Below are 24,701 nucleotides of genomic sequence, written 5' to 3'. Positions count from 1 at the left end.
TGTCCGCCTTTATAAGTCACGATCTTCAAGTCACATGACTATTTTTATTTCCTAATTCGACGCGTTGATCGTTTAAGCATAACAAGTTTTATACGATGGAAAATTTTAACACACAGTGTGTAAAAAATCAAATTTAATTTTAACATAACAACCACGAGCTGTCAACCAAGGTCAATTACACATCCTTTTTCTATATTTGTTAAGGTCAATTGATATCAATTCGATTATAAGAATTCATCCCGTGATATTGTTTATAGAATTATAAAGATGAGTAAGAAAATCGTGGACTTATTAACTCATCCAACTGAGTTAAGATCAGTGATTCAATTGTTTTATTTCAGACAACCATTACATATCCCACCACCTCAATCAGAAAACTTAAAGAGATGTTATTACATCTTGAATTGGACTTCTAGATCGTTTGTAGCTGTGATCCAAGAATTACATCCTGAATTAAGAGATGTTATTCTGATCTTTTATCTTGTTTTAAGAGCCTTGGATACGGTTGAAGATGATATGACTTTAGATCCAGCTGTTAAAATCCCATTATTAAGAACCTTTTATGAAAAATTAGATTTAGAAGCTTGGAATTTTGATGGTAGTGGACCAAATGAAAAGGATAGAATTGTCTTAGTTGAATTTGATAAAGTTTTAATTGAATATCATAACTTAAAACCAGAATATCAAGAAGTTATTAAAGATATTACTGAAAAAATGGGTAACGGTATGGCTGATTATATCTTGGATGAAAATTTCAATCTTAATGGTGTTGCCACCATTAAAGATTATGATTTATATTGTCATTATGTTGCAGGATTAGTTGGTGAAGGCTTAACTAAATTAATGTACTTGGCTAAATTTTCTGATAAAGCAACTATTGAAGATAATTTTGTTAAATCAAATTCCATGGGCTTATTCTTACAAAAGACCAATATTATTAGAGATTATAATGAAGATTTAGAAGATGGTAGATCTTTCTGGCCAAAAGAAATTTGGTCAAAATATACTGATAAATTACCTTCTTTCCGTGATGATACATCACCAGAATCCGAATTCCAAGGTTTAAGTTGTATTAATGATTTAGTCTTAAATACTTTAGATCATGCTAAAGATGTATTAAGATTCCTTGCTTTAGTTAAAGATCCATCCACTTTTAATTTCTGTGCTATTCCTCAAGTTATGGCTGTAGCTACATTAGCTGAAGTTTATAATAATCCAAATATTTTCCATAAAGTGGTTAAAATCAGAAAAGGTACTACATGTCAATTAATGTTAGAAAGTAGAACTTATCCTGGTGTGGTAAGAATCTTTAGAAAATATATTCAAATCATAAATCATAAATCAAATGTTAAAGATCCAAATTATTTTAAAATCGGTATTAAATGTGGTGAAATTGAACAATTTTGTGAAAGTTTATATCCTGATGTCAAACTGTTACCAAAAGGTTTAACTCCTGCTGTCAATGAATTAACTGATGTTCTTAAAGTTAGAGAATCAATTGATAAGAGCATGCAAAGAAGAAGCGATCAAGAACTTTTTAATACCAATGTCACTATATTAGCTATATTGACTATAACATTTGGTATTCTCTACAAACTTGTATATTAAATTCCATCGTGAAAAAGACTTATTAACAATAATCAAATCAAATTTAAAATTTATAAAAAGAGACGTCACTAGGACACTTGTTTTACAGAGTTTATATAAAAATAAATCATTCATAAACTTTTCTTAGCCTCATTTGTAGTCATTATTAGAACTTATTCCAAGTTCATACTGGTCAATGTTTCAGAATTGTAACAGTATGCACAGTGGTTGTAAATTCAACTTTTCTCGTCCCTAATTAATTCTCAATTGGGTATTTTTGTTGCTGCTCCCCCCTCCCCCGCGAACCCCTATAAAATATATTTAACCGTTAACAGATCCTTTATGGAACTATCTTGCTTCAACCAACTACAACTTACTTTAACGACCATCCATCTAACGACCATCGAACCAAAGATGTCTACTGCTGCCCATACAGAGGAAACAGCTCTTGCAACAACAACAGCTCTAGTACCCACAATTGATGAGGTAAAGTTTCATATAAGAATCATCGATTGGTCCTTGGATTATTATAATGAACTTGGAGAAGATAGACTCAGCACTCCTATAATATTACAAGACATCAATGGTCCATGTCCTTTGATTGCTCTTATCAATACTCTTCTGATCACTTATGAACTTAAGTTGAAAGATATCGCCATCAATTCCTTACAAAGTCATGGTGAGAAAGATGATGAGAAATTGGTGGCATTGAAAGAATTCAAATCATTATTGACGAAACAAGAAGCTAAAAGTGGATTCATTGAATTGAAGACTTTATTAAGTCAATTGGGAGATCTTATTTTAGTGTATAACAATGAAAAACATATCGATGATCAAGATGGAATCGATAAGATTTTATCAAATTTACCTATTTTACATACTGGATTATCGGTTAATCCTAATTTAATCAATGGAGATTTCGTTCAACATGATTTAGCATCACGATTATTTGAATTATTTGACCTCAAATTCAAACATGGATGGATTATAAATCAAATTGAAAGTGAAAATGAAGAGAATTGGAATGTAAGTCATGCTCATATTGAACCTCCAGACGGTTCTTCGGAAGAATTGGAGGTACCACCCATTGAAGATAATTATGCTAAATTAATCACACTATTCAATGAATTACAATCATTTGATGAGATTCAAGATTATTTATTGATTGATGAAGATGAAGGTATTGAAAAATTACAAAATCAAAGATTAATTAATAAATGGTTAGATTTGAATAAAACTCAATTAACTCCAATTGGATTAACTCGATTAAATCAAGAAATTGTTCCTGAAGAAGCCATCATATTCTTCAGAAATAATCATTTCAATACGTTATTCAAAAAAGGTGATAAAGATATGTATTTATTAATCACTGATACTTCATTCAATAATAAATCGAATAAAATCGTTTGGCAATCATTTAATTCTGTTAGTGGTAAAGATGATTTATTCTTTAGTGGAGATTTCTTACCTATACTTGAATTGGATGCTAATATCAATGATGAAGGGTATAATGATAATGATTATTTGTTATTGAAACAATTACAAGAGGAAGAAGATGAACAATTGGCAAAACAAATGCAACAAGTATATACTAGAAAAGTAAGTGATTCGAACCAAAGCAAGAACAAAAATAGTAAGGATAAAAAGAGTAAAGATAAAAAATCAAAGCCAAAAAAGGTTGAACAGGAGTTACTTATTCAACCTTCTACCTCAAATCAAGGTGCTACACCTAATCAAGCTCCATCAAGTTCAACTAAAAGCAATCCCATTAAAGCTGGAAAGGCAGACAATAAAAAATCAGGTTGTATAATTGTATAAATAGACTTTATATTAATATGACTTAACTATACATGTTTATTTTCATTTTTCTATACTACAAAAGGGTTTATTCCTCATCTTCAAAGTCATCAACTTCTCCATTTGTTTTTGGAGCAGTAGCAGTAGTTGATTGTTCACCAGTTTCTTCCTCTTCATCATCTTCTTCATCATCATCACCACCATATTCCACTGGATCGAATTCTGATCTGATAGTATCCATTTTTTCAAGTTCATTAGTGGTTGGTTCTCTTAATTTGAAATTAATACCATCTAAAGTACTTTCTCTTAAAAATCTATTAATTTCAGTATTTGCAACAGGTCTATATTTTCTTAAATCAATCTTACCATTAAGAGGATAATAATAAGCCAATTTTCTTCTTTTATGTTTATTTTCACTATTACCTTGTTCTTCTTCATCGGGAACAAATTTAATCGAAATTTCTTTACGATCATCATCTTCATCAAATCTATCAAAATGCATATCATAATTCTTAACATATTTAAAATCATAATTCTCAATGGTAGTATCATCTTCATCTAAAAGATTGATTGGTTTTTCACGTTCAGTAGAATGTAAATGAGATTTTAATTTTTCATGTTGATTATTATGATTATTTAATTGAAATAATGAAATCCATTCACCATCATCAGAAGTAATAGGTTTTAAAATACTGGTATCAGTGATATTTTGATGTAATTTTTCATTAAATTTTGAACCTTGCTTTTGCTTTAAAGTTTGTAATTCACGAGTTAATGAAGCAGATCCAATGAATTTAACATTATAAAATTTAGTATCCATCATTGAAGTATCAGGTAATAATTGCCAAGTTGAAACTGCCTTTAAATTCTTTTTACGAGGATGTTTTAATTTATCCAAATTATATAATGTATCTCTAGCTGCTTCAAATGTATCTTCCACTGCTTTTAATTGAGCATCAGCATCTAATTTTTCAGGTTCTTTACTCTTTTGTCTTGATGATGATTCTGATTTCAACAGTCCTCGTTCAGCAATATATTCAGTTCTTCTTAAAAATGATACACCAGGTTCAGTTTTAATAATAGTACTAATCCCAGCATCTCTTAATAATTCACGATCTTTAGGATGTAATATAACTGGTTTGGTTTTATCTTCATTATTAGGTAAATTATTTATCACACTATCATTATCATCATCTAAGAATCCTCTATTATTAATAAGATTCAAATTCATTCCTAATTCATCATCAATAGCTTCGATTAAATTTATAAAATTATCCTTTCTAAATAATGATGCTAATAAATTTTGACCTTCTTGTTTATTATTCTTTGGTTTAGTAGTATTATATTGAATGAATTTAGGGTTTAAAGGAGGTGGAGGTAAGTTGTTGGTATATCTGATTTTGGCAATATAATCCTGCCTTATAGGCTTATGTTGTTTCTCAGACATGATGGTGTTTGGTATATGATTGATTGATGATAGTTAGATGATATCTACCGCTTGATGTAAACTGTCTTTTAACTTCTGGTTGATTGAAAAAGTTTTGTTCAAAATAAATGTCGTGCGCAAGTTCAAAATCAAGAAAAAGTTGTATGGATGTTTCCTTCATTAGTTACATATTCGTTAATCTACAGATCAACTAGGAGTAAATAACTAATTATGATTTGTTATATTATCTATATAAGATCTAGTAAATACTATTCAATAGTACTACACAGTTTAAAAAACTTGATTCAAAACCAAACACGCTTAAGCGAATTTAGTAATGGTTTTGTAAAAATCATGACCTTGAGTCTTTGCAATTGATTTTTCAATATCAGTAACTTTTCTTTGTCCATCATGACCGGCATAAGTACCAGCTCCCCAAAGAGAACCACCTTGAATACCATTATCGAAAGAACCTTGGGCTGGGTTAGCGAAACCTAATGGAACGAAAGCAATACCATGATGAGTTAAAGTGGATAAAGTATTGATAACAGTGGCTTCTTGACCACCACCTGGAGAACCAGTGGAGACGAAAACACCAGCGAATTTACCTTTTAAAGCACCTTTAGCCCATAATGGACCAGTAGAATCCCAGAAGGATTTCCATTGGGCTGGGAAGTTACCGAATCTGGTTGGAACACCAAAGACAAAAGCATCATATTGTTCTAAAGTTTCTAAAGTAGCAATTGGAACATCTGGTCTTGCAGGAGCATGTAAGATTTTTAAAATATCTTCACTTAAAGTTTCTGGAACTTGATAAATATCAGCAACACCACCAGCTTCTTCGACACCTTCTTTAACTTCGGTGGCTAAGGTGGAGATATGGTGATATAAGGAGTAAATAATAATAGCAACTTTTGGAGCAGCCATTTTGAATTGATTGATTTAGTTAGTTGATTAATTTAAAACAACCAAATCGACAATAAAATAGAGATGAAATTACTATTTATATTTATAGAGAAATCAATCAGTTATTGCAAAAAAAGCCTTTGTGTGGCACCACCTAAATTAAAACTAAACGCCCAAAATAGTAAATCGACAACGACCAGAAAAATAGGTCGGAAATAAAAAAAAAAAAATTTACTTCTTACATATAAATTACTAAGATGAAAGTTGAACTATAACAGATGAAACAAGAGAATGTATAGTGGTATTATGTATCTGTTATGAATTATCACGATCCGACCCGCGGACTTTAGCGGACAGTTCAATTTTTGGATTACAAACGAAAAAAATTAAAAGCCTAAAAAAGCTTAGCATAATTAACTATAGAAATGTAATGTAATTAACCTACTGTGGAACTACGAGGAGGGGGGGTGGATCGTTTAAAAGGAGACTCACCGGTAGATTATGTATGTAAAGATGTTGGCTGTACTTTTAGCTTTACTAAAGATGATAAATCAAATATACCGTATTATAAACATCTGGTCTCATTCCTCTCTCTCTCTCTCCAAAATATTAAGTAATCGGCTATAGCAAATGCTTAGAATCGATGTCGAATCATTAATTAACTACTAACCCATCCTAACAATGAATACTAAAATAATTTTTTATAGTCGACCCCCCAAATTAAAAGCTTTAACGCTGAGCGGAAAAACCTCCCCCCTAAAAAAATAAAGAAAGAAAGAAATGTAAACAAAAGAAAAGAAAAATACAATTTCAACTTTCCCTGGGGGGGCATCTTGAAATTTATTTATTATGGGGTTCATTTCAATTGATCTTACAAAATCTGGATTATTTCAAAAGTTAAATCATATTAATATATAGTAAGAAACACCAGAAGACACATAAGAAAGTATAACAAACAAAGCAATCATCTAAGATCTAAAAGTTGTGAGAAAGTAAACATGCAAAAATGAATAAATGAATAAATAAATAATAAGGAAGAACAATTCCTCTAATTTCTAAACTTAGTGATGGTCTTATAGAATTCTGAACCTTGAGTTTGAGCAATTGATTTTTCAATATCAGTAACTTGTCTTGAACCATCATGACCGGCAAAAGTACCAGCTCCCCAAAGAGAACCACCTTGAATACCATTTTCAAATGAACCTTGAGCTGGGTTAGCGAAACCTAATGGAACAAATGGCATACCATGATGAGTTAAAGTAGATAAAGTATTGATAACAGTGGTTTCTTGACCACCACCTGGAGAACCAGTAGAAACGAAAACACCAGCAAATTTCCCTCTTAAAGCTCCTTTAGCCCATAATGAACCAGTACCATCCCAAAATGATTTCCATTGGGTTGGCATATTACCATATCTAGTTGGAATACCAAATAAGAAAGAATCATAATCTTTTAAAGTATCTAAAGTTGCAATAGGGAAATCAGGTTTTGGAGGAGCATGTAAGATTTTTAAGACATCATCATTTAAAGTTTCAGGAACTTGAAATAAATCAGCTACACCACCAGCAGCTTCAACTCCAACTTTAGCTTCTTTAGCTAAAGTTGCAACGTGATGATATAATGAATAAACGATAATAGCAGTTCTTGGATTTGACATTGTGAGTAATTATGTATGAGTTAATTGGAATAGATAAGAAGAATAAATCGAAATTGAAAAATTAAAGATGGAATTTTAAATTATATTTATATTAAAAAGTCTACAAATAGAAATAAACATATTTGATATACCATTAGGAATAAATAAATACCAAGAAATTGACTATAATGTAATAAATTACATAAAAATATTGCTATCTTCAAGACGCAAATTTCTGTTGTTTCCTACCCTCATCAAAAATTATAAACGAAAATTTAATAATGCGCTTAACTATGAAGAAATGTTCTATTTTTGTGTAATCAAGTTTTACAAATTAATTTGTAATGGAGTTACATGCAGGACCATTTGCTTATTTATTTATTTCTTTCTTTTTTATTATTAAGGAAAGACTAAAATGACTGAAATGAATCAATGTCAATTTGGTAATTAAAGTTATCATGATGATTCAATGATTACATAGTCATACTGTCATAGTCAAACTGTCATACCGTCACCTCCTTGCTCATCTCATCTCATCTCATCTCACACTTCAAATCATCTTACTTCGTTACTGTTCTTGGTAAATAACTGTCAATCGGATTAATTGTTCGTGTCGAGCTCCGTCCGGATCGTTTTTTTCTCTAATTAACTACGGGGTCTTGTGATCCCCCACGCATTTTTCTCCTCCACTCATCATAAATACTATTTTTCTCTATAAACTATCACCTGTCTTAATAATGGTATGTAAAGTCTAGAGTTTTCTCTAGTTTTATTATGTTAGAAATGGTCTGATTCTGATAATAACATATACAGAATAGTACCATCTTGTATGATTTCATTAATATTGAACACAATACCTATTTTAATCTTAATGAGGATACAAACGCCGACTTATCACCTAATTTCCGTAATATTTCCATTTAAAATATGAAAATTGGTTTTTGCAATATTTTCTGTCAATAATTTTAGTAACAATTTTTTGAATGTAGAGTTAATACATTTTAATAACGATAGAATATGTTCCGTTCGAATAAGGATATAAGGGGTAATAACATCCCACTTTCCTCCTCCGATTCCTGTTTAATCAGATTTGGTTAATGTGAAACCATATGTTCATCTCAACCGTCAATAAATGAGATCTAAAATAAAATATGAACCACGATTTTCAATCAAAGTGAATATTCTTTCATCAATCCATTTATCATATTATTCCCTTTAACAAACCATAACTTAATCATAATTCTATATCACGAATGATATCATATTCAATGTAACATCAACCTAAATGTACATAATCTAGGTAAAGATCTACTTTGTATGCATGATCTTAAGTGCCATGAGAAGTTTAAATTTTTGATTAAAGATGAATACGATAGGAAAGTATCTTATTCGTAGATAAGAAATATAAGTTTAATGTTCAATTTATCATTTTGTCATGTATAACCAACGATCTACCAAATAAGAAATACTTTAAACGGGGTATTGTTTAAGATATACGAACAAGTATAAAATTTAATTGTATAATGAAATCACGTGAAAATGAAGAATTGAATCTCTCGTAAATTATTTAGTAATCTTCATTCATCACAAACAGAAAAAGTAAAAAAAGTAAAAAATTAACTCTATTTGAAATTACAACCATCTTTAAATTCATTTAAGGTTTTAAAGTTGTTGGAATAACCGGATTGGATAGTGTTACTTTTATCATAGTGTATAGTTGATTACACTGACGTATAGAGTCAAAAAAAAATGCAATAACACCATTATAAATCAAATTCAACTCAAATCTCCTTATCACTCGCTCACTAAAAGCATGGTCTTTTCAGATAAGAATATGATAGATATAAAACAAGATGCTATAAGCATACGGCAACAACAAGAACCACATCCAGAACCTCCCTCACAAGTAGATAAGGCTGCCATCTATATTCAAAATAACCAACATAAATACCCTCCAGATATCACTGAAGAAGATGAATCTAAAATCATTCGAAAATTAGATTTCATCCTTATACCGATACTATTCTTTACATCAACTATGGGGGCAGTAGATAAAGTCTCATTATCAACTGCGGCTATATATGGATTTGTCGAAGATACAAATTTAAAAGGTCAACAATTCTCCTGGTTAGGATCAATCTTGTTTATTGGATCTTTATGTGGAATGATACCGATGTCATATATATTACTGAAATATCCTCTTGGGAAAGTGTTGGCTGTATCATCGTTATTATGGAGTGGATTCACGTTATTATTATGTACATGTCAGAATTTCACTGAATTAGCTATCTTAAGATTCTTAATGGGATTTTTCGAATGTGTTATTGTGCCGGGATGTACATTAATCGTGGGGAGATTTTATCAAAAGCAAGAACAAGGTATTCGATTATCTTTCATATTGGCATTTGCATCATCTGTTATAAATGGGTTTTTATCATGGTTAGTGGGATATTTCAATTCTCTGATTCCAGCTTGGAAATTATTATATTTATTAGTCGGTGGAATATCATTTCTTTGGAGTTTATTGATGATTTATTATTTACCCGATTCACCTATGAATTGTAAGTTTTTAAATGATCGGGAAAAATTCTATATCACGAAAAGAGTCCTTATCAATAAGACAGGAGTAGAAATAAATGATTTTAAATGGGGTCAAATCAAAGAATCATTCCTTGATGTAAAGACATATATGATATTTTTCTTTAATATCGGGATTAATATACCTAATGGAGGATTATCAACCTTCACCACCATAATCATAAATAATCTCGGATTCAACCCAATGCATTCTTCATTAATGACGATCCCAACCGGTGTGATCGCCACGATCGCCACCATATTCTTCAATTGGTTATGTACGAAATTAGATAATAGAAGGTGTTGTGTCGCCTGTGCATCATTGTTAGTTCCTATTATTGGATCAAGTATCCTTTATGGCTGTGATAGATCCCTGATTGCACCTCAATTGGTAGGACTTTATTTATTGTATTTCTATTTCGCCCCTTATGTGATCCTTATATCATTAGCCCAAGCCAATTCAGCAGGGAATACCAAGAAATCAACTGTTTATTCAATCAATTATACCGGATATTGTATTGGGGCATTAATTGGTCCTCAAACTTTCCGAGCTAATCAATCTCCAACATATACGGGTGGGTTCATTGCAATGTTGGTGTCGTTTTGTTTTTGTATTGTTATGACAGGAAGTTATTGTTTAACATGTAAATATGAAAATAGGAAAAAGGAAAGGGAATTGAAACAGAACAATAATGAGGATGAAAAGAGTCATGTACCAGTCATTACAGATAAAGAGATTCAAAAGCATAGCGATCATACTAGATCTTATTCAGTTGAGAATAGTTCAGAAGATGAATATTTCTATGATTTAACTGATAAACAACAAAAATATTTTAGATATACTACATAAACGGTGGAGGTTCGTATAAGTTTTTTTATTTCATTTATATAGGTTTTTTAAATACACATACATATTGGCATTAACATAAGTTTGTTTAATCCTTGTATAAGGTTGGATCTTGTCCACCCCAGGTTAAAACTTCTTTGGATTCTGGTTTATCCAATGCTTCCAATACATCCAATGGTAATGAGACTACTCCTAAGTTAGCGGATTCTTCATCATCATCTTTAGCATCTGGTAATACATCCAAATTTTGTTTAATTCTTTCAAATTTTTCAGTTTTAGCTAAAACGATAAAACCTTGTAAATAAGACCATTTTAATAAAATTTCAATTTTTGGAATTCCTGATTTCTTTTCTAAACTTAATAATTCGGGATCATCTAATTTATATCCTTGAGTTAATGGAGAATAAGCTTCTAATAAAATATCATGTTTATAAGAATATTCTCTTAAATCCAATCTTGGTAACCATGGATGTAATTCAACTTGATTCACCACTGGTTTAATCTTAAATCCTTCCCAAGCGAATAATTCATCAATATGAGAAACCCCGAAATTTGAAACCCCAATAGATTTAACTGGAATGATTTTATTATTAGGATTTTCCACTAATTCTTGTAAAGCTTTCCAAGATCCTAATCTTAAAGCCTTAGAAGTCTTTGGAGAATGAAGTAAAATCAAATCAACATATTGAATATGTTTCTTAACCAAATCAGCAATATCTTGAACTTGTTCTAAAGTAGGTTCATACCCATGAGCTTCATTGGTAATCTTAGTAGTAAACCAAATATCTTCTCTTTTAACGTGAGGGTAATCCTTAAGGAATTCAGCAATTCCTTCAGCACATTCTTCTTGATTTCTGTAATAAACAGCACTATCAATGTGTCTATAACCATCCTTTAAAGCTTGATAGGTTAAAGCTTTAGCTTTTCCCTTTGGAAGTAAATAAGCTCCATAACCAGCTACAGGGATATGTAAACCGTTGTTTAATTTATAAGTTGATTTCTTGGTCAATTGAATAGATGAAGTAAGATTCGACATGATTGATTGATTAATGAAAGAAGAAACTAGTGGCAAATATCTAAATTGAAAGAAAAGGGGGGACAACTTGACTCCTTTAAATAGTAATCTGTCCTGTCCCTATTTTTCAATTTGTCATACATAACCCCCCAAAAAATGAACCTTGCTGCTTGCCACACCTCTCAAATTAAAATAATTAAAATTCAGTTTAAACGGGCTTTCCTATTTAGGACTTCGGTTGCTTTTCCCCAAATAATAAAGTGGAGGGTCGTGTCCCTCCACCAGAAAAGTCTAAAAACAAAACAAAACATCCAAACATCATATCTCTATAGTTAATTTTATATCGTCATCTTTTCCACTATAACAGATATTAATACTAATAAAGTTTATAGAATTGGACTAATTATTGTTAATACTACTTAGTTACCTAGATAATTTGACTAGTTAACAAAACATTACTTCAATTTAGAAATAACTTATCTTAACTACTATTACTTTTATTACCCTAATTAATTTAAGGTTATTAGCATCCTGCACATAACCACAGTCTAATTTCACCAAAAAAGGTGAAGTCAAAAGAAGAAGAAAAACACAGCAGACAATAATAATAATCGTTAGAGATAACCCATATCTTTGATAAGACTTCATTCGTTTACAAGTCATCACCATATAATATCATAGTTAAGTCATACAAAAATGTCAGGAAGGAAGAAGACATTGTTAAAAGTCATCATTTTAGGAGACTCAGGAGTTGGGAAAACATCATTAATGCAACAATTTGTTAATAGTAAATTCAGTCATCAATATAAAGCAACGATTGGAGCTGATTTCTTAACTAAAGAAATCACCATTGATAATAATAAACAAGTAAGTTTACAGATTTGGGATACTGCTGGTCAAGAAAGATTCCAAAGTTTAGGAGTTGCCTTTTATAGAGGAGCTGATTGTTGTGTATTATGTTATGATGTTACCAATGAAAAATCATTAAATAATTTAACCAGTTGGAAAGATGAATTCTTAGTTCAATCAAATGTTACAAATCCTCAAGATTTCCCCTTTATTATAATAGGTAATAAAATAGATGTTGATGAAAATAAAAAAATACCTTCATTACAAAAGAAATTACAAAATATTACTAGTAATCAATTAGGGGGATTAAATTATCCCGTATTTGAAACTAGTGCTAAAGAAGGAGTTAATGTCGAAGCTGCATTTGAAGTCATTGCTAAAATGGCTTTACAACAAGAAGAATTAAACGATGCTAATGGCCATGATGTTAGTGATGATTATAATGATGCCATTAATATTCACTTGGAAAGTGAACCATCAAATTGTGCATGTTAATCAATCATCGAACTATCTTAATACTACTATCACGTCATGAAAACATTATTTATCACCTAGAATTAATGTTTAAACCTGTCCGTCAGTCTCACTCCCACCCGTTATTACTCTTTATATAATTCATTTTTTACCTTTTCTAATTCTTGTTAAAGTTTATTTTATTTTTAAATTTATTTTCCTTTTTTATGTATACCTGCTATATAAAAAACAAATACATACATATATACCTACACAATTAAATGAATAATACAATCTAAAGTCATTTTAATCTCCGTTTACTTAAGACAAGCACAAATAAGTTTAAGAATACCTCCCACAAGATCATCATTTTGTCCACCTTGTTGTTGTTGTTGTTGATATTGAGGTTGTTGATAATGTTGTTGTTGTTGGTATTGTGGTTGACCAGAACCATGATAAGCTTGTTGAGGTTGAGAAACTGGTGCATTCCAATGATTTGGAACTTGAGATGATTGAGTATTACTTAAATCAATCACTAAAACTCCTGAATTATGAGGATCCATATGATGTTTTAAACTACATTCATCACACATTTGATCAATGGCTGGTTTCAATTTAGCAATCCCATTAGCAGAATGTAACCCTTTACCCACAATAACTCTAATATGAGATTGATTAGTTCTAATCGAATTTGCAATTCTTTGTTGTAAAATATATTCTGCTTCTTTAACATATAATCCATGTAAATCAATTTCATCAGGTCCACTATCAGTATTATTTTCTCTAAAGACATATTCGGCAGCTTGACGATTATACCCTTCAGCTTCATTCAACACACTCTTGGCTTGCTCACTTAATTCATGAGCTCTTTCTTTATCACCTTGTTTATAAGCTTGTTGAGATTGAGCACTTAATTGTTTACGTTTATCATATAATTCTTCAGCCTTACCACGAAGAGTCTTATATTGACTATCAGTAGCATGATTATAATCTCTTTCATGTTCACCACCACCTAAACGAGCACCTCTGTCAGCATAATAATCAGTCATCCCTTACCTTCAGTATAGTATCTAACGATCAATTATCAACATTTAAAGTTTTCGAATTTCAGGTTTTATATAGTTATCCATTTTTTCAGGTACCAAACAATTGACCCTTGGGTTATATACAGGAAATGGGAAAAATCATTGAAAATTTTCGAACCATGAATTAGATGAAGAGAAGGGTGATATTGGTATTAATTTATGGTTCAATATTCTATAGAATGTCCATAGAAAGTATGAATTGACGATTCCAATGTAAAGTTTAAGCTGTTTGTTTATATTAATTAGAGTTATTATTCGTATTTATATAGATAGTCTGCAATCATTATGAGGCTAATTTCTGGGCTCAGCTCATCGCTGTACATGGAAGACGATCCATAATGACCTTACATCATAGCTAATTTCAACATCTAAACGTCATAAACATTGATTGATTAATACTCTAATCTACAATTAAAACAATAATTTTTTAATATCAGTATATATTTAATAAACTTGTTACAAAAATTATACTAAAAAATTATATATAGCTAAAAGACTTTCAAAAGATACAAATTAATAAGATAAAAATTAAAATATTAATAATAATAATTTAAAATTAATCAGCTTATTTCTTAGTAGCTTTGACAGCAGCTTTGGTGACTTTACCAGCCTTGTCGGATTTTTCGACGGATTTAATGACACCAACAGCAACAGTTTGTCTCATATCTCTAACAGCGAATCTACCTAATGGTGGGTATTCAGTGAAAGCTTCAACACACATTGGTTTAGATGGAACCATCTTAACAATAGCAGCATCACCGGATTTGACGAATTTTGGAGAATCTTCCATCTTTTTACCAGTTCTTCTGTCAATCTTTTCAATTAAAGTATCGAATTTACAGGCAATATGAGCAGTGTGACAATCTAAAACTGGAGAGTAACCAGCAGAGATTTGACCTGGATGGTTCATAACAATAACTTGAGCATTGAAAGATTCAGCAGCCTTTGGTGGATCGTTCTTGGAGTCACCACAAACGTTACCTCTTCTAATTTCTTTAACGGAAACATTCTTAACATTGAAACCAACATTGTCACCTGGTAAACCTTCGGTTAATTGTTCATGATGCATTTCAACGGATTTGACTTCAGTAGTAACACCGGCTGGGGCAAAGGTAACAACCATACCTGGTTTGATAACACCGGTTTCAACTCTACCGACTGGCACCGTACCAATACCACCAATCTTGTAAACATCTTGTAATGGTAATCTTAATGGTTTATCAGTTGGTCTTGATGGTGGTTCAATAGCATCAATAGCTTCTAATAAAGTTTTACCGGAATATTTACCAATCTTGGTTTCCTTTTCCCATCCTTTATACCATGGACAGTTAGTAGATGGTTCAATCATGTTATCACCATTCCAACCAGAGATTGGAACGAATGGAACAGATTTTGGATTGAAACCAACCTTTTTAACGAAATTAGAAGTTTCCTTAATAATTTCTTCAAATCTAGATTTATCCCATTTAACGGAATCCATCTTGTTGACGGCAACAATTAATTGTTTAACACCTAAAGTATAAGCTAATAAAGCATGTTCTCTGGTTTGACCATCCTTGGAAATACCGGCTTCGAATTCACCAACACCACCAGCAATAATTAAAATAGCACAATCAGCTTGGGAAGTACCAGTGATCATATTTTTAATGAAATCTCTGTGACCTGGAGCATCAATAACAGTAACATGGTATTTTGGAGTTTCGAATTTCCATAAAGCAATATCAATAGTGATACCTCTTTCTCTTTCAGCCTTTAATTTGTCTAAAACCCAAGCGTATTTGAAAGAACCTTTACCTAATTCATTAGCTTCCTTTTCGAATTTTTCAATGGTTCTTTTATCAATACCACCACACTTGAAAATTAAATGACCGGTGGTGGTAGATTTACCAGAATCGACGTGACCAATAACAACGACGTTAACGTGAGTTTTTTCTTTACCCATTTTGTTTACTGTATATATAAATACTATCAAAAGAAAAGAAAGGAAAAAGAAAAAGAAGAAAGAAAGAAGGAAGAAATAAATTTAAAATTCAAAGTTGTTGAAACAGATTAATTAAAATTTTTTGGACAACTCAATCGATCGGAATCACAACGACATCGTAAAAAAAATTTTTTTTTTTGGCTAATAGGGAAAAAAAGTCTCATCACTGTCATTTCCCAAAAGGGCAACTCATCCCTCAAAACGTGATTAGGAGGCGGCCCTTAGGGCTGTAGACCTAGAACAAGTTTGGGGGATCCCCTCAGTTTACGAATACGGTATTTTGCAATCAAAATGGTTTCATTAATCTAACTATTTAGAATATTTACTTACTTTCTTTGTATTCCGTTGTTTTCGTCTGTTTATATTTGTACTATTAGTAGCCTCATCATCAGATTCAACCACCATATCCTTCGCATTATCCAAGTACTTCAATAATGCTTCATTATGTCTTACGGAATCATTATCTTGATATCCAACTTGTGATACTTGATTATCATCTTCTTCAAAGGTAACGTCATGATTTTTCTGGGCATCATCATCTACCTCCTCTTCATGCCCTCTGTCTTCATTACTGATATTAATGAAACTATCCCCATCTTTATGGTTACTTTCTCCATTAGATACTTTCAATAACTTGGCCGTTAATGAATCTTCTGACTCTCTACCAACTATTCTACCATACTTCTGCTTCTTCTTAGCCTTTCTCGGAGAAGGTAATCTCATAGCATTATTATTATTATTATTATTATTATTATTCTCTTTATTTTCATCACTTGAAGCTACCGCTGAATTAACATCTTCCTCATGATGATCAGAATTATTCGTATCATCTTCTTCATCATCATCATTTTCATTGCCTCTACCTCTTTTAAAAAGTTGTTGTTTGGCAGAAACCTTCGATGTCATCCTTTTAACATACTCTAACATTGAATGAGGACGTGCCATGGACACGGGCGCATATATACACCATTTCAAATCAAGAATATCAGGCATAATCATTATATCTTTATTAATTGATAACTCCATGATCTCCCAAAGATAAGCAATCGATACAATGGGGATTTGCCAAGACTTGGCCGCATTGATTTTATTCTTTGATGATATGATTGATACTGAGGATGATGAATTTGAAGTTGGGATTTGATAAGTTGGACAATCTATCACATCACTATACTTATATTTAAACAATGCCGGAGAATTCTTTACCAAACTTGTTTTGAATAAATTTATATTAATGATTAATAACTCTTTATCATTAGTTAATGAATCACAAAATTCAAACCCAAGATAATTAATTAATTTCTCAATATGTAATAACTCAATACCCGTGAACCCAGTTAAACAAATCTTAAACTTATTATTCGACTTGATTAATCCCTTTATAGGTTGGCTCCATTTATCATATATTATAGATTTGTAGAATATCGATCTTTCAATAAACCACTCGGTTACGATTTTAATATCATTATTATTGATTTTGGATTTTATAGTTGATGGTAAGATCTTCAACATCTGTACTGATTTCGAATTTCCAATGGAGGAAGGTAATATTATATGCGTTATGGTTGAATCATTCGAATCATTGGTGATTTCACCTCCATGGTTTTCTATAACTTTAATTAATAATGGATTTTGAATATCTGTAAACCCAATTAATAAAAAATGAATCCTAAAAACAATTCATTCTTAGATTGAGGTTCAATCGAGCTTTGTCGTTGTAATTGATTATCCCCTCGGTGTCGACTTCTACCTTCTTCTACTACGCTTTCTCCATCTTCATCTTCATCATTTTCATCATCATCTTGGTCCCATGCTGTATCACGTTTAGATCTTAAAGATTGTAGACTTTTCGTATGACTCATGATTGAATCCCATATTTGAGCATTTTTCTTCTTTTTCAATGGCTTGTTAGCATTAGCATCCCTTAGCTCTGTTGCAATCGGACGATATACGAATGATAATTCTTTGTTTTCAGCAACAACTTTATCCCATACATTACTGGCATCAGGAAATAATGAATTAATATTATCATTGCTTACTAAATAATAATCAAAATCCAAAGGTGCACCTCTTATAACACAATCAATTATATAAATCGGATGGACGATTGCTTTATTCCATTCCACTGCCTTTTGAAATCTTCTCCCTCTTAACTCGGTTGATATCATACAATTATTTGAAAGACTTAACGATTCCGTAGCTTCTCCACCATACTTCTTCACTAATAACTTAATCTGCTCCACATTATCAAATATCGATTTAAATTGGGTATAATACTTTGTTCTAAATGGAACCTTAAAGAATAAATCTTCAATTTCATCAGAAGTGAATTCAACTCGTGATATACAAACATTCAAAGTATGAAATACTGGTAATTTATAATCAAGTAAGTTGAAAGTTGAAAGTTCCTTTTCACCTTCAATCCATTTCTTATACAATTCAAATATCGAATTTGGTAATAAGAATTCAATATCATGTCTATTTTCAATACAATATTTATATTTCGGATTCTGTTTGTCACCAACTATAAGATAATTGACATCACTCATTAAATCAGGATAGAAGGTCCCACCTAGTGATTTGATCTTGTGACAAATTAACTCACGATCTCGTATCTCAATACCGGTACAACAGAACGCTAGACCCTTTAATGGATGTTCACTTGACATAGTTGGTTTGAATTGATTTTTTGATAGTTAATGTGGTTGAAATTTAAATGTCCTTAGTTGTTGATTTTGTTCTTTCTTCGTTGGACTAATAATTATTTATCATATGAGACTCATTTAGGCACTTTTAGCTAAGTCAAAAGCAAATTGGTAATGATTAGAGTTCTTCTATATGTCATTCTAGATGCTAGATTTATTGATATTTCATTGATTTGATAATCTATGGCGCTTTGGATGTTTGAGAAAGACGCGTACATCCTCACCGCAATTTCACAATTATAATTAAAAGGTCCTATATTACTAGAAGAAGTATTCTAATTATATAGAAAGAATGTGGTGGATTTGGAAAAGGTATTATCCAGAACTCATTGTTATTCTCCTGATTTCAAATGATTTCGGAATTCGTCTATTTTGAAGTCATATCATATCTCATTTCTACCTCTGTTGAGATCAATCTTTACAATCACATACCAGTACACTAAAATAGTTGAGATGAATTAATCTAAATACTAAATACCTGTTATATCATTCAAGTAAATACTTCTCTAAACCATTAAATGTAGATTTATAAAATTCAGTTCATCATTTAAACTGTTGGAATCATCCAAAAGTGGTGTATCGGATAATTGAGTCAAACTTCCTCAATGCGGAAAATATAAACCGAGCATTTCACCCCACATTTTATTTCAGCAACCGATATCTATAAAAAGGGCGAAATCACCCTTGATTAATAATAATGTATATCCGTTTTAGACTATATCGTTACCAAGAATGCCATTAAATCCAGAAACCAGTCCTTATTATACTTATTCAACCAAAGCACTTGATGCCTCATGGCCAAGACACCCTGGTTCTGTGGTTTTAGACACTCCTAGTTCAAATCCAAAAGATTATAGATTGAAAATTGCTTATAGAAAGTATGAGACAACTAAATCCGCCGCTACTAAAGCTTCCAGATCACCTATAAATTTAGTATTCAGTCATGGTAATGGTATGAATAAAGGATTATGGCATTATCATATTGATAAAATTTATCAACACTTCAATTCCTTACCTGATGCATACATTAACACAGTGATAGCTATGGATCATGCTAATCAAGGTGATTCGGCTGTTTACAATAAAGAAAAGTTAGGCCATACTTACAGCTGGATAGATGGTGCAAGAGATATCGTTACTATCGTTAAGGATCATGAAACAGCTTCATTTTCTCAAGAAAATGCTTATAATATAGTGGTTGGACATTCAATGGGTGGATTTCAAGCTCTTATGGCGGGGTATTTCGAACCTAATTTGTTTAGTGCTGTATTGGGTATCAATCCAGTATGGTATAAAGAACATTCGACCCATCAAAAGACGAAAGAAACCATGACGAAATGGCTCAAGAAAAACAGAATAGCATCACACTTTAAATTCAATGGACCTAATAAAAATTGGAAACAAGATATTATAAATTGGTATAAAACCAAATCGTTCTATAAGTTTTTTGATGAACAGGTGTTATTAAATATGCTTGAAGATGATTTTCCTGAAGAATTTGATGTTAATAAACCTTATGAAGAGATTAAGTTAAAACATGAAGCACTGCAAGAATTTATCACTTATTTTGGAGGTTATAATTCCTACATGTCTTCATCTCCATTATATAAATATGTCAAGATTCCAGTTTATCATGTCCATTCCGAAAATGATCTTGGAGCTCCTGGTGGGGTTGAACTTTCAAGAGAGTTATTAAAGGATGTAGTCATTCCAATTGATATACCAAAACTTTTACATTCAATGAATGCTGAACAACCTGATTTAACCTTAGACTTAATCTATAAGGTTGTTGATGAAATCATTTCAAAGCCTCCACAAAAGTCAATTAAAGATTTTGTATGGAGAAAAGAACTTGGACCCGATTATAAGTCGAAGTTGGTTGAACAAGAATACAAGGAGTTCATATTAGAACCATTGACTCCTCCTAAGGAATATAAGTTATGATTATAAGTTATTAGATACTTTTCCATAGATTTAGTTATGAATATATTTTTCAGTTTTGTAAGATCATCTCTGTCTCGTATTTACGAGCATTTATAAAAAAGTTTAATTACAAATTTTACGCACAAAAGTGAAAAATTACAAAAAAGCCAAATTGCAAATTTCTATACCTTTCTTTTCTTCTTCTATTACTAATCGTGAAATCTTGATATATCGTATTAGAACGATACGGTAAGTCTAATTGTTTTCGCTGGTATAAATTGCTAAATCTTGAGTTGTTAATTGCTGTTATTTGTTTTGGTTGAACGTTATTTGCTGAAATATTCCTGCTATAAATCTCACTATAGTGTATTCCTATTGAATTTAATATTTATAAATTGTATCCTCAGATCGACAATCCAAAGTATCAAAAGTGTTAGGATTTGTCAATTTATCATTTCGAAGGTCGTTTATCCCTGTTCTTTATCATTCAATTCAAGTGAAACGCGTCATTCCAATCATTCTGACACGTCTTAATATGGTAGCTAAAACAAGATCTACAAGTACCAAGAAGACTATTACTTCAACTTCACTTGAAGTTGATGATAAGAAGGTAGTTAAGAAGGTTACTAAGGTAACCAAAAAGAAAACTTCCACCAAGTCTTCTGCTCCTGAAAGTCCTTCTAAGAAGAAGAAAGAGAAGGTAATCATAGAAGATTATCTTGCAACTAAAATCCCTATTCCAATTGATTTGAAATTACCAGAAAAGTTTGTTGAGTATCATACTCCAGAATTTGTCACTGGAGTTAATTACATTATCAAACAAGATAATGCTCTTTATCCCGTTATTGTTCATTCTAATTTTCCAAGATTTGCTAAAGATAATATTATTCACCTGGGTGAACCACATGGTTATTGGTATGCTTTAATCGCTAGCGTCATCAGTCAACAAATCAGTGGTAGTGCTGCCAAATCAATTGAAAATAAATTTAAGAATTTATTTGAAGAACTAGGTGAAGATTTGATCCCTGTTAATGTGTTAACTAAATCCGATGAACAATTACGTAAAGTTGGGTTTTCATTCCAAAAGATCAAATATGTGAGACATATTAGTGAAACTTTCAACAATCCCGATGAAAACTTATGTAACGCTAAGTTCTACAAGGAACAACCTTTAGATGTAGTTATTGAAGAATTAGTTAAATTAAAAGGGATCGGTTTTTGGTCAGCTAAAATGTTTGCTATTTTTACGTTAGGTGAGATGGATATTTTTGCTCATGATGATTTAGGTGTAGCAAGAGGGATGTCAAAATATCTTGCTCGTCGTCCAGATTTATATCTGAGTATTAAAAAGGAAGTCGATGCTGATGAAGATTTAAAAGATTTATTAAAAAAGAAATCCCTCTTTGCTAACAAAAAGACGGATTCAAAGAGAGATTGGAATCCTTATCATGATGTCTATGTCAAACATGCTGCTGAAAGATTTAGTCCTTATAGATCAGTTTTAATGTTGGTGATGTGGAGATTAAGTGCTACAAATGTTGAAGTTTTAGAATGGAATTTATAATATAACTAAGAGTAAAAGAATTAAATATATATAAGAACAATATTGAGGACGACTTTGATCGAAATTAAATGCTAAATTCTTAACATCATCTTTATCTTTATCACCAATATTACCTTCAGGACCTTCACCACCAATATCAATGATATTTATATGGTTTTCCTTTTCTAAATCTTTAATTTTATTTAATTCCTTTTCAATTTCTTTTAATCCATAATCTAAATTAGATGATCTTAAAAATTCTAAATCTTCTCGTTTAAAACCTTCGTAATTGATTAAATATTTAATAAACTCTTCAACATCTAATTCTATCTCTTTCTTATTAGAAAGATAATAATGTCCATTAGAATTATAATAATGATCATTGTCTTGATCTTGACCTTGGCCTTTTGAATATGCTGATTTTGGTTGTTTACGACCATATTGTTTATAATTATAATCATCATATTTGGAATCTAATTGTCCTATTGATTCTAAATTATCTTGTTCAATAATTAATTTTGTCCATTTCTTTAAATCAGGATTATTTTCTGAAATTGTATCATGATAATTATGAATATTTGATTTAAATTTTCGATGGGCAGGGAATGATTGTTGATTAAGAATCAATTCTTCTTCTTGTTTATTAACATTATTATGTTTGAACTTTAAGAATTCTTTAACCCAATACTTTTTTGATGATAATTTAGTGGCGATAGGTTGTTCAATAGAAACAGTTGAAGTTGGAGGGATCACCATCATAAATGTGGAAATTGTTGTTGGAATAAATTCTGAATTTTCAAAATCATCTTTTTCATTCGTTCCTTTAGCATCATCATCATCACCTTCTTTATTATTATTACTATTATTATTGTTTTCTTCATCAACTGACTTACTAAATAACTTATTAGAAATATTATTTCTTAATTTAGTTAAACTTGAATAAATTCTTGATTCACCCGTCATAAATTTAGCTTGCAGTTTCAGATTCTTTTCTTTATTTAAAATTGATTCTTCAATAGTATATCCACCTTTCACAGGAATAACTAAATGATGACCATCATTCTTTTCAAGTAGTTTAGAAGGGACGTATTTCCTTAAATGTGATTTCAATTTCTGAGCTGGATAAGGAACTTCTTCGTCATCGATTTTAACCTCCAAACCATAAATTAAACAAGAATAATAATAACCAACAATGATTAAATTAACAAAAATGGTTTTTAATTTCATTAGTTAAAGTGTATTAGATGATATGAAGTGAGGAGAGGATAAGTAAATAATAAACCACAAATGCTGGAGAACCAAATTGAATCAAATTGGCGGCTAATGAAACAAATTAAGAGGTAACGTAGTATAGTTCTATTAGCGATAATTGTTGTGATAACAAACTAATAAAAAGTTAAACCAAACAAATCAATGATCTATTATGTTTTAATGATAGTTTTGCAGTAATATAATATAGAAATAAAGGATATAAAAAGAAGTTTACAAAAGAAATTAGCTCATACTTCACATTGTTTCTCCGTACAGTCTTTTTTTTCGCAGCAAATTTATGACACAAAATCAAAGGAGGTATAATTTTTTCTTCACTATGGGGAAATGGATGAACACCCTTTTATAAAATGTTAACAATAGAGAAATTTAAAAGATGAAGGACGTACGCCAATGCAACTTGATGTAAGTAGACGAAGCAAATTAAATAAATCATTTTGAGTGAAAGGTTTCCAGATATAGAGATCGATCGGCGGTTATAGGTTTTGACTTAACTTTAAATTGTTTTAAATTAAAAAAAAATAGAACTATCGAATCTTGAATGATAATCATTACGATTAATTAATTCATAAATGGAAGTCAAAGGAGAACAACTACGTGATGAGATAGGGGAATGATTTCAAAACAAGGCTTGCATGTGTTAAACATACTTTAGTAAGGATGAATCCCTTTTAGCCACAAACTACAAACCGTATATACGAAGCAATGACACCCTAATTATATGTGTTATATTGCTTAATTAGATAAGGACCAAAATTTGATTTAATTGAAAATAATAATTAGCAACTCGGATTGAATGGGAATTAGAGAATTTTAAGTTTTCTCTGATATAGATAATGTGTGAGAATTGAATTTTCAAATGATATATAGGTCCAGTTTCATATTTAAAATTCAACACATTCTTTTTTACATTAAATTTGACTGCCTGAGTCCTGTTTAGTAAGGGTTTCCCAATCGGTACACATCTCATCCTAAATCAGAAATCACGTGATCGAAATTTTAAGGGGGGCGTCTAAAAAGCAAATTAAACACAAAGAATTAAGAATATTTTGTACATTAGACATATGAATGAGACAAAAAATAATTAAAAAATAAACAAACA

At 30.9% G+C, this 24,701-nt stretch overlaps 14 protein-coding genes across 14 annotated transcripts; 6 read left to right on the top strand and 8 right to left on the bottom strand. All coding sequences in view use genetic code 12, as the record gives it.

The window, feature by feature from the left end:
* Positions 1-77: 77 nt before the first annotated feature.
* Positions 78-1,709, top strand: ERG9 (bifunctional farnesyl-diphosphate farnesyltransferase/squalene synthase). Its single transcript, XM_064904134.1, has one exon. The coding sequence runs from the start codon at positions 268-270 to the stop codon at positions 1,606-1,608; it is 1,341 nt and encodes a 446-aa protein (XP_064760539.1). The 5' UTR covers positions 78-267; the 3' UTR covers positions 1,609-1,709.
* Positions 1,710-2,001: 292 nt separating this feature from the next.
* Positions 2,002-3,405, top strand: DFJ63DRAFT_314959 (uncharacterized protein; the record flags this gene model as incomplete). Its single annotated transcript, XM_064906464.1, has 1 exon — positions 2,002-3,405. One exon carries the CDS (start codon positions 2,002-2,004, stop codon positions 3,403-3,405), a length of 1,404 nt encoding a protein of 467 aa, XP_064760538.1.
* Positions 3,406-3,438: 33 nt separating this feature from the next.
* DFJ63DRAFT_216980 (uncharacterized protein) lies at positions 3,439-4,981 on the bottom strand. Its single transcript, XM_064904133.1, has one exon. It carries the CDS (start codon positions 4,829-4,831, stop codon positions 3,473-3,475), a length of 1,359 nt encoding a protein of 452 aa, XP_064760537.1. The 5' UTR covers positions 4,832-4,981; the 3' UTR covers positions 3,439-3,472.
* A 150-nt stretch (positions 4,982-5,131) lies between these two features.
* DFJ63DRAFT_323494 (flavoprotein-like protein) lies at positions 5,132-5,737 on the bottom strand (the record flags this gene model as incomplete). Its single annotated transcript, XM_064907519.1, has 1 exon — positions 5,132-5,737. The coding sequence occupies one exon, from the start codon at positions 5,735-5,737 to the stop codon at positions 5,132-5,134; it is 606 nt and encodes a 201-aa protein (XP_064760536.1).
* Positions 5,738-6,764: 1,027 nt separating this feature from the next.
* Positions 6,765-7,373, bottom strand: DFJ63DRAFT_337072 (flavoprotein-like protein; the record flags this gene model as incomplete). Its single annotated transcript, XM_064908479.1, has 1 exon — positions 6,765-7,373. One exon carries the CDS (start codon positions 7,371-7,373, stop codon positions 6,765-6,767), a length of 609 nt encoding a protein of 202 aa, XP_064760535.1.
* Positions 7,374-9,186: 1,813 nt separating this feature from the next.
* DFJ63DRAFT_308106 (allantoate permease) lies at positions 9,187-10,786 on the top strand (the record flags this gene model as incomplete). The annotated part of the gene is made up of 2 exons (XM_064905506.1): positions 9,187-10,636; positions 10,721-10,786. The coding sequence occupies 2 exons, from the start codon at positions 9,187-9,189 to the stop codon at positions 10,777-10,779; spliced, it is 1,509 nt and encodes a 502-aa protein (XP_064760534.1). The 3' UTR covers positions 10,780-10,786.
* A 36-nt stretch (positions 10,787-10,822) lies between these two features.
* On the bottom strand, positions 10,823-12,150 carry DFJ63DRAFT_216992 (uncharacterized protein). Its single transcript, XM_064904135.1, has one exon. It carries the CDS (start codon positions 11,810-11,812, stop codon positions 10,865-10,867), a length of 948 nt encoding a protein of 315 aa, XP_064760533.1. The 5' UTR covers positions 11,813-12,150; the 3' UTR covers positions 10,823-10,864.
* Positions 12,150-13,285, top strand: YPT72 (Rab family GTPase). Its single transcript, XM_064904139.1, has one exon. The coding sequence runs from the start codon at positions 12,488-12,490 to the stop codon at positions 13,133-13,135; it is 648 nt and encodes a 215-aa protein (XP_064760532.1). The 5' UTR covers positions 12,150-12,487; the 3' UTR covers positions 13,136-13,285.
* DFJ63DRAFT_216973 (uncharacterized protein) lies at positions 13,273-14,598 on the bottom strand. The gene has a single exon (XM_064904132.1). The coding sequence runs from the start codon at positions 14,140-14,142 to the stop codon at positions 13,411-13,413; it is 732 nt and encodes a 243-aa protein (XP_064760531.1). The 5' UTR covers positions 14,143-14,598; the 3' UTR covers positions 13,273-13,410.
* A 145-nt stretch (positions 14,599-14,743) lies between these two features.
* Positions 14,744-16,120, bottom strand: TEF1 (translation elongation factor EF-1 alpha; the record flags this gene model as incomplete). Its single annotated transcript, XM_064907203.1, has 1 exon — positions 14,744-16,120. One exon carries the CDS (start codon positions 16,118-16,120, stop codon positions 14,744-14,746), a length of 1,377 nt encoding a protein of 458 aa, XP_064760530.1.
* A 348-nt stretch (positions 16,121-16,468) lies between these two features.
* On the bottom strand, positions 16,469-18,828 carry DFJ63DRAFT_337066 (protein kinase activating protein; the record flags this gene model as incomplete). The annotated part of the gene is made up of 2 exons (XM_064908478.1): positions 16,469-17,799; positions 17,904-18,828. 2 exons carry the CDS (start codon positions 18,826-18,828, stop codon positions 16,469-16,471), a joined length of 2,256 nt encoding a protein of 751 aa, XP_064760529.1.
* Positions 18,829-19,596: 768 nt separating this feature from the next.
* On the top strand, positions 19,597-20,808 carry DFJ63DRAFT_314948 (uncharacterized protein; the record flags this gene model as incomplete). Its single annotated transcript, XM_064906463.1, has 1 exon — positions 19,597-20,808. The coding sequence occupies one exon, from the start codon at positions 19,597-19,599 to the stop codon at positions 20,806-20,808; it is 1,212 nt and encodes a 403-aa protein (XP_064760528.1).
* A 514-nt stretch (positions 20,809-21,322) lies between these two features.
* On the top strand, positions 21,323-22,351 carry DFJ63DRAFT_337064 (DNA-3-methyladenine glycosylase II; the record flags this gene model as incomplete). The annotated part of the gene is made up of 1 exon (XM_064908477.1): positions 21,323-22,351. The coding sequence occupies one exon, from the start codon at positions 21,323-21,325 to the stop codon at positions 22,349-22,351; it is 1,029 nt and encodes a 342-aa protein (XP_064760527.1).
* Positions 22,352-22,415: 64 nt separating this feature from the next.
* On the bottom strand, positions 22,416-23,557 carry PGA46 (Pga46p; the record flags this gene model as incomplete). Its single annotated transcript, XM_064908476.1, has 2 exons — positions 22,416-22,429; positions 22,465-23,557. 2 exons carry the CDS (start codon positions 23,555-23,557, stop codon positions 22,416-22,418), a joined length of 1,107 nt encoding a protein of 368 aa, XP_064760526.1.
* Positions 23,558-24,701: the final 1,144 nt, after the last annotated feature.

The sequence above is a fragment of the Scheffersomyces coipomensis genome (assembly GCF_036884675.1).
Source record: "Scheffersomyces coipomensis strain NRRL Y-17651 chromosome Unknown DFJ63scaffold_6, whole genome shotgun sequence".
In the NCBI taxonomy this organism is placed as follows: domain Eukaryota; kingdom Fungi; phylum Ascomycota; class Pichiomycetes; order Serinales; family Debaryomycetaceae; genus Scheffersomyces; species Scheffersomyces coipomensis.
Note: the sequence above shows the minus strand (reverse complement) of the source record. Positions and strands in the feature narration are given on the sequence as shown.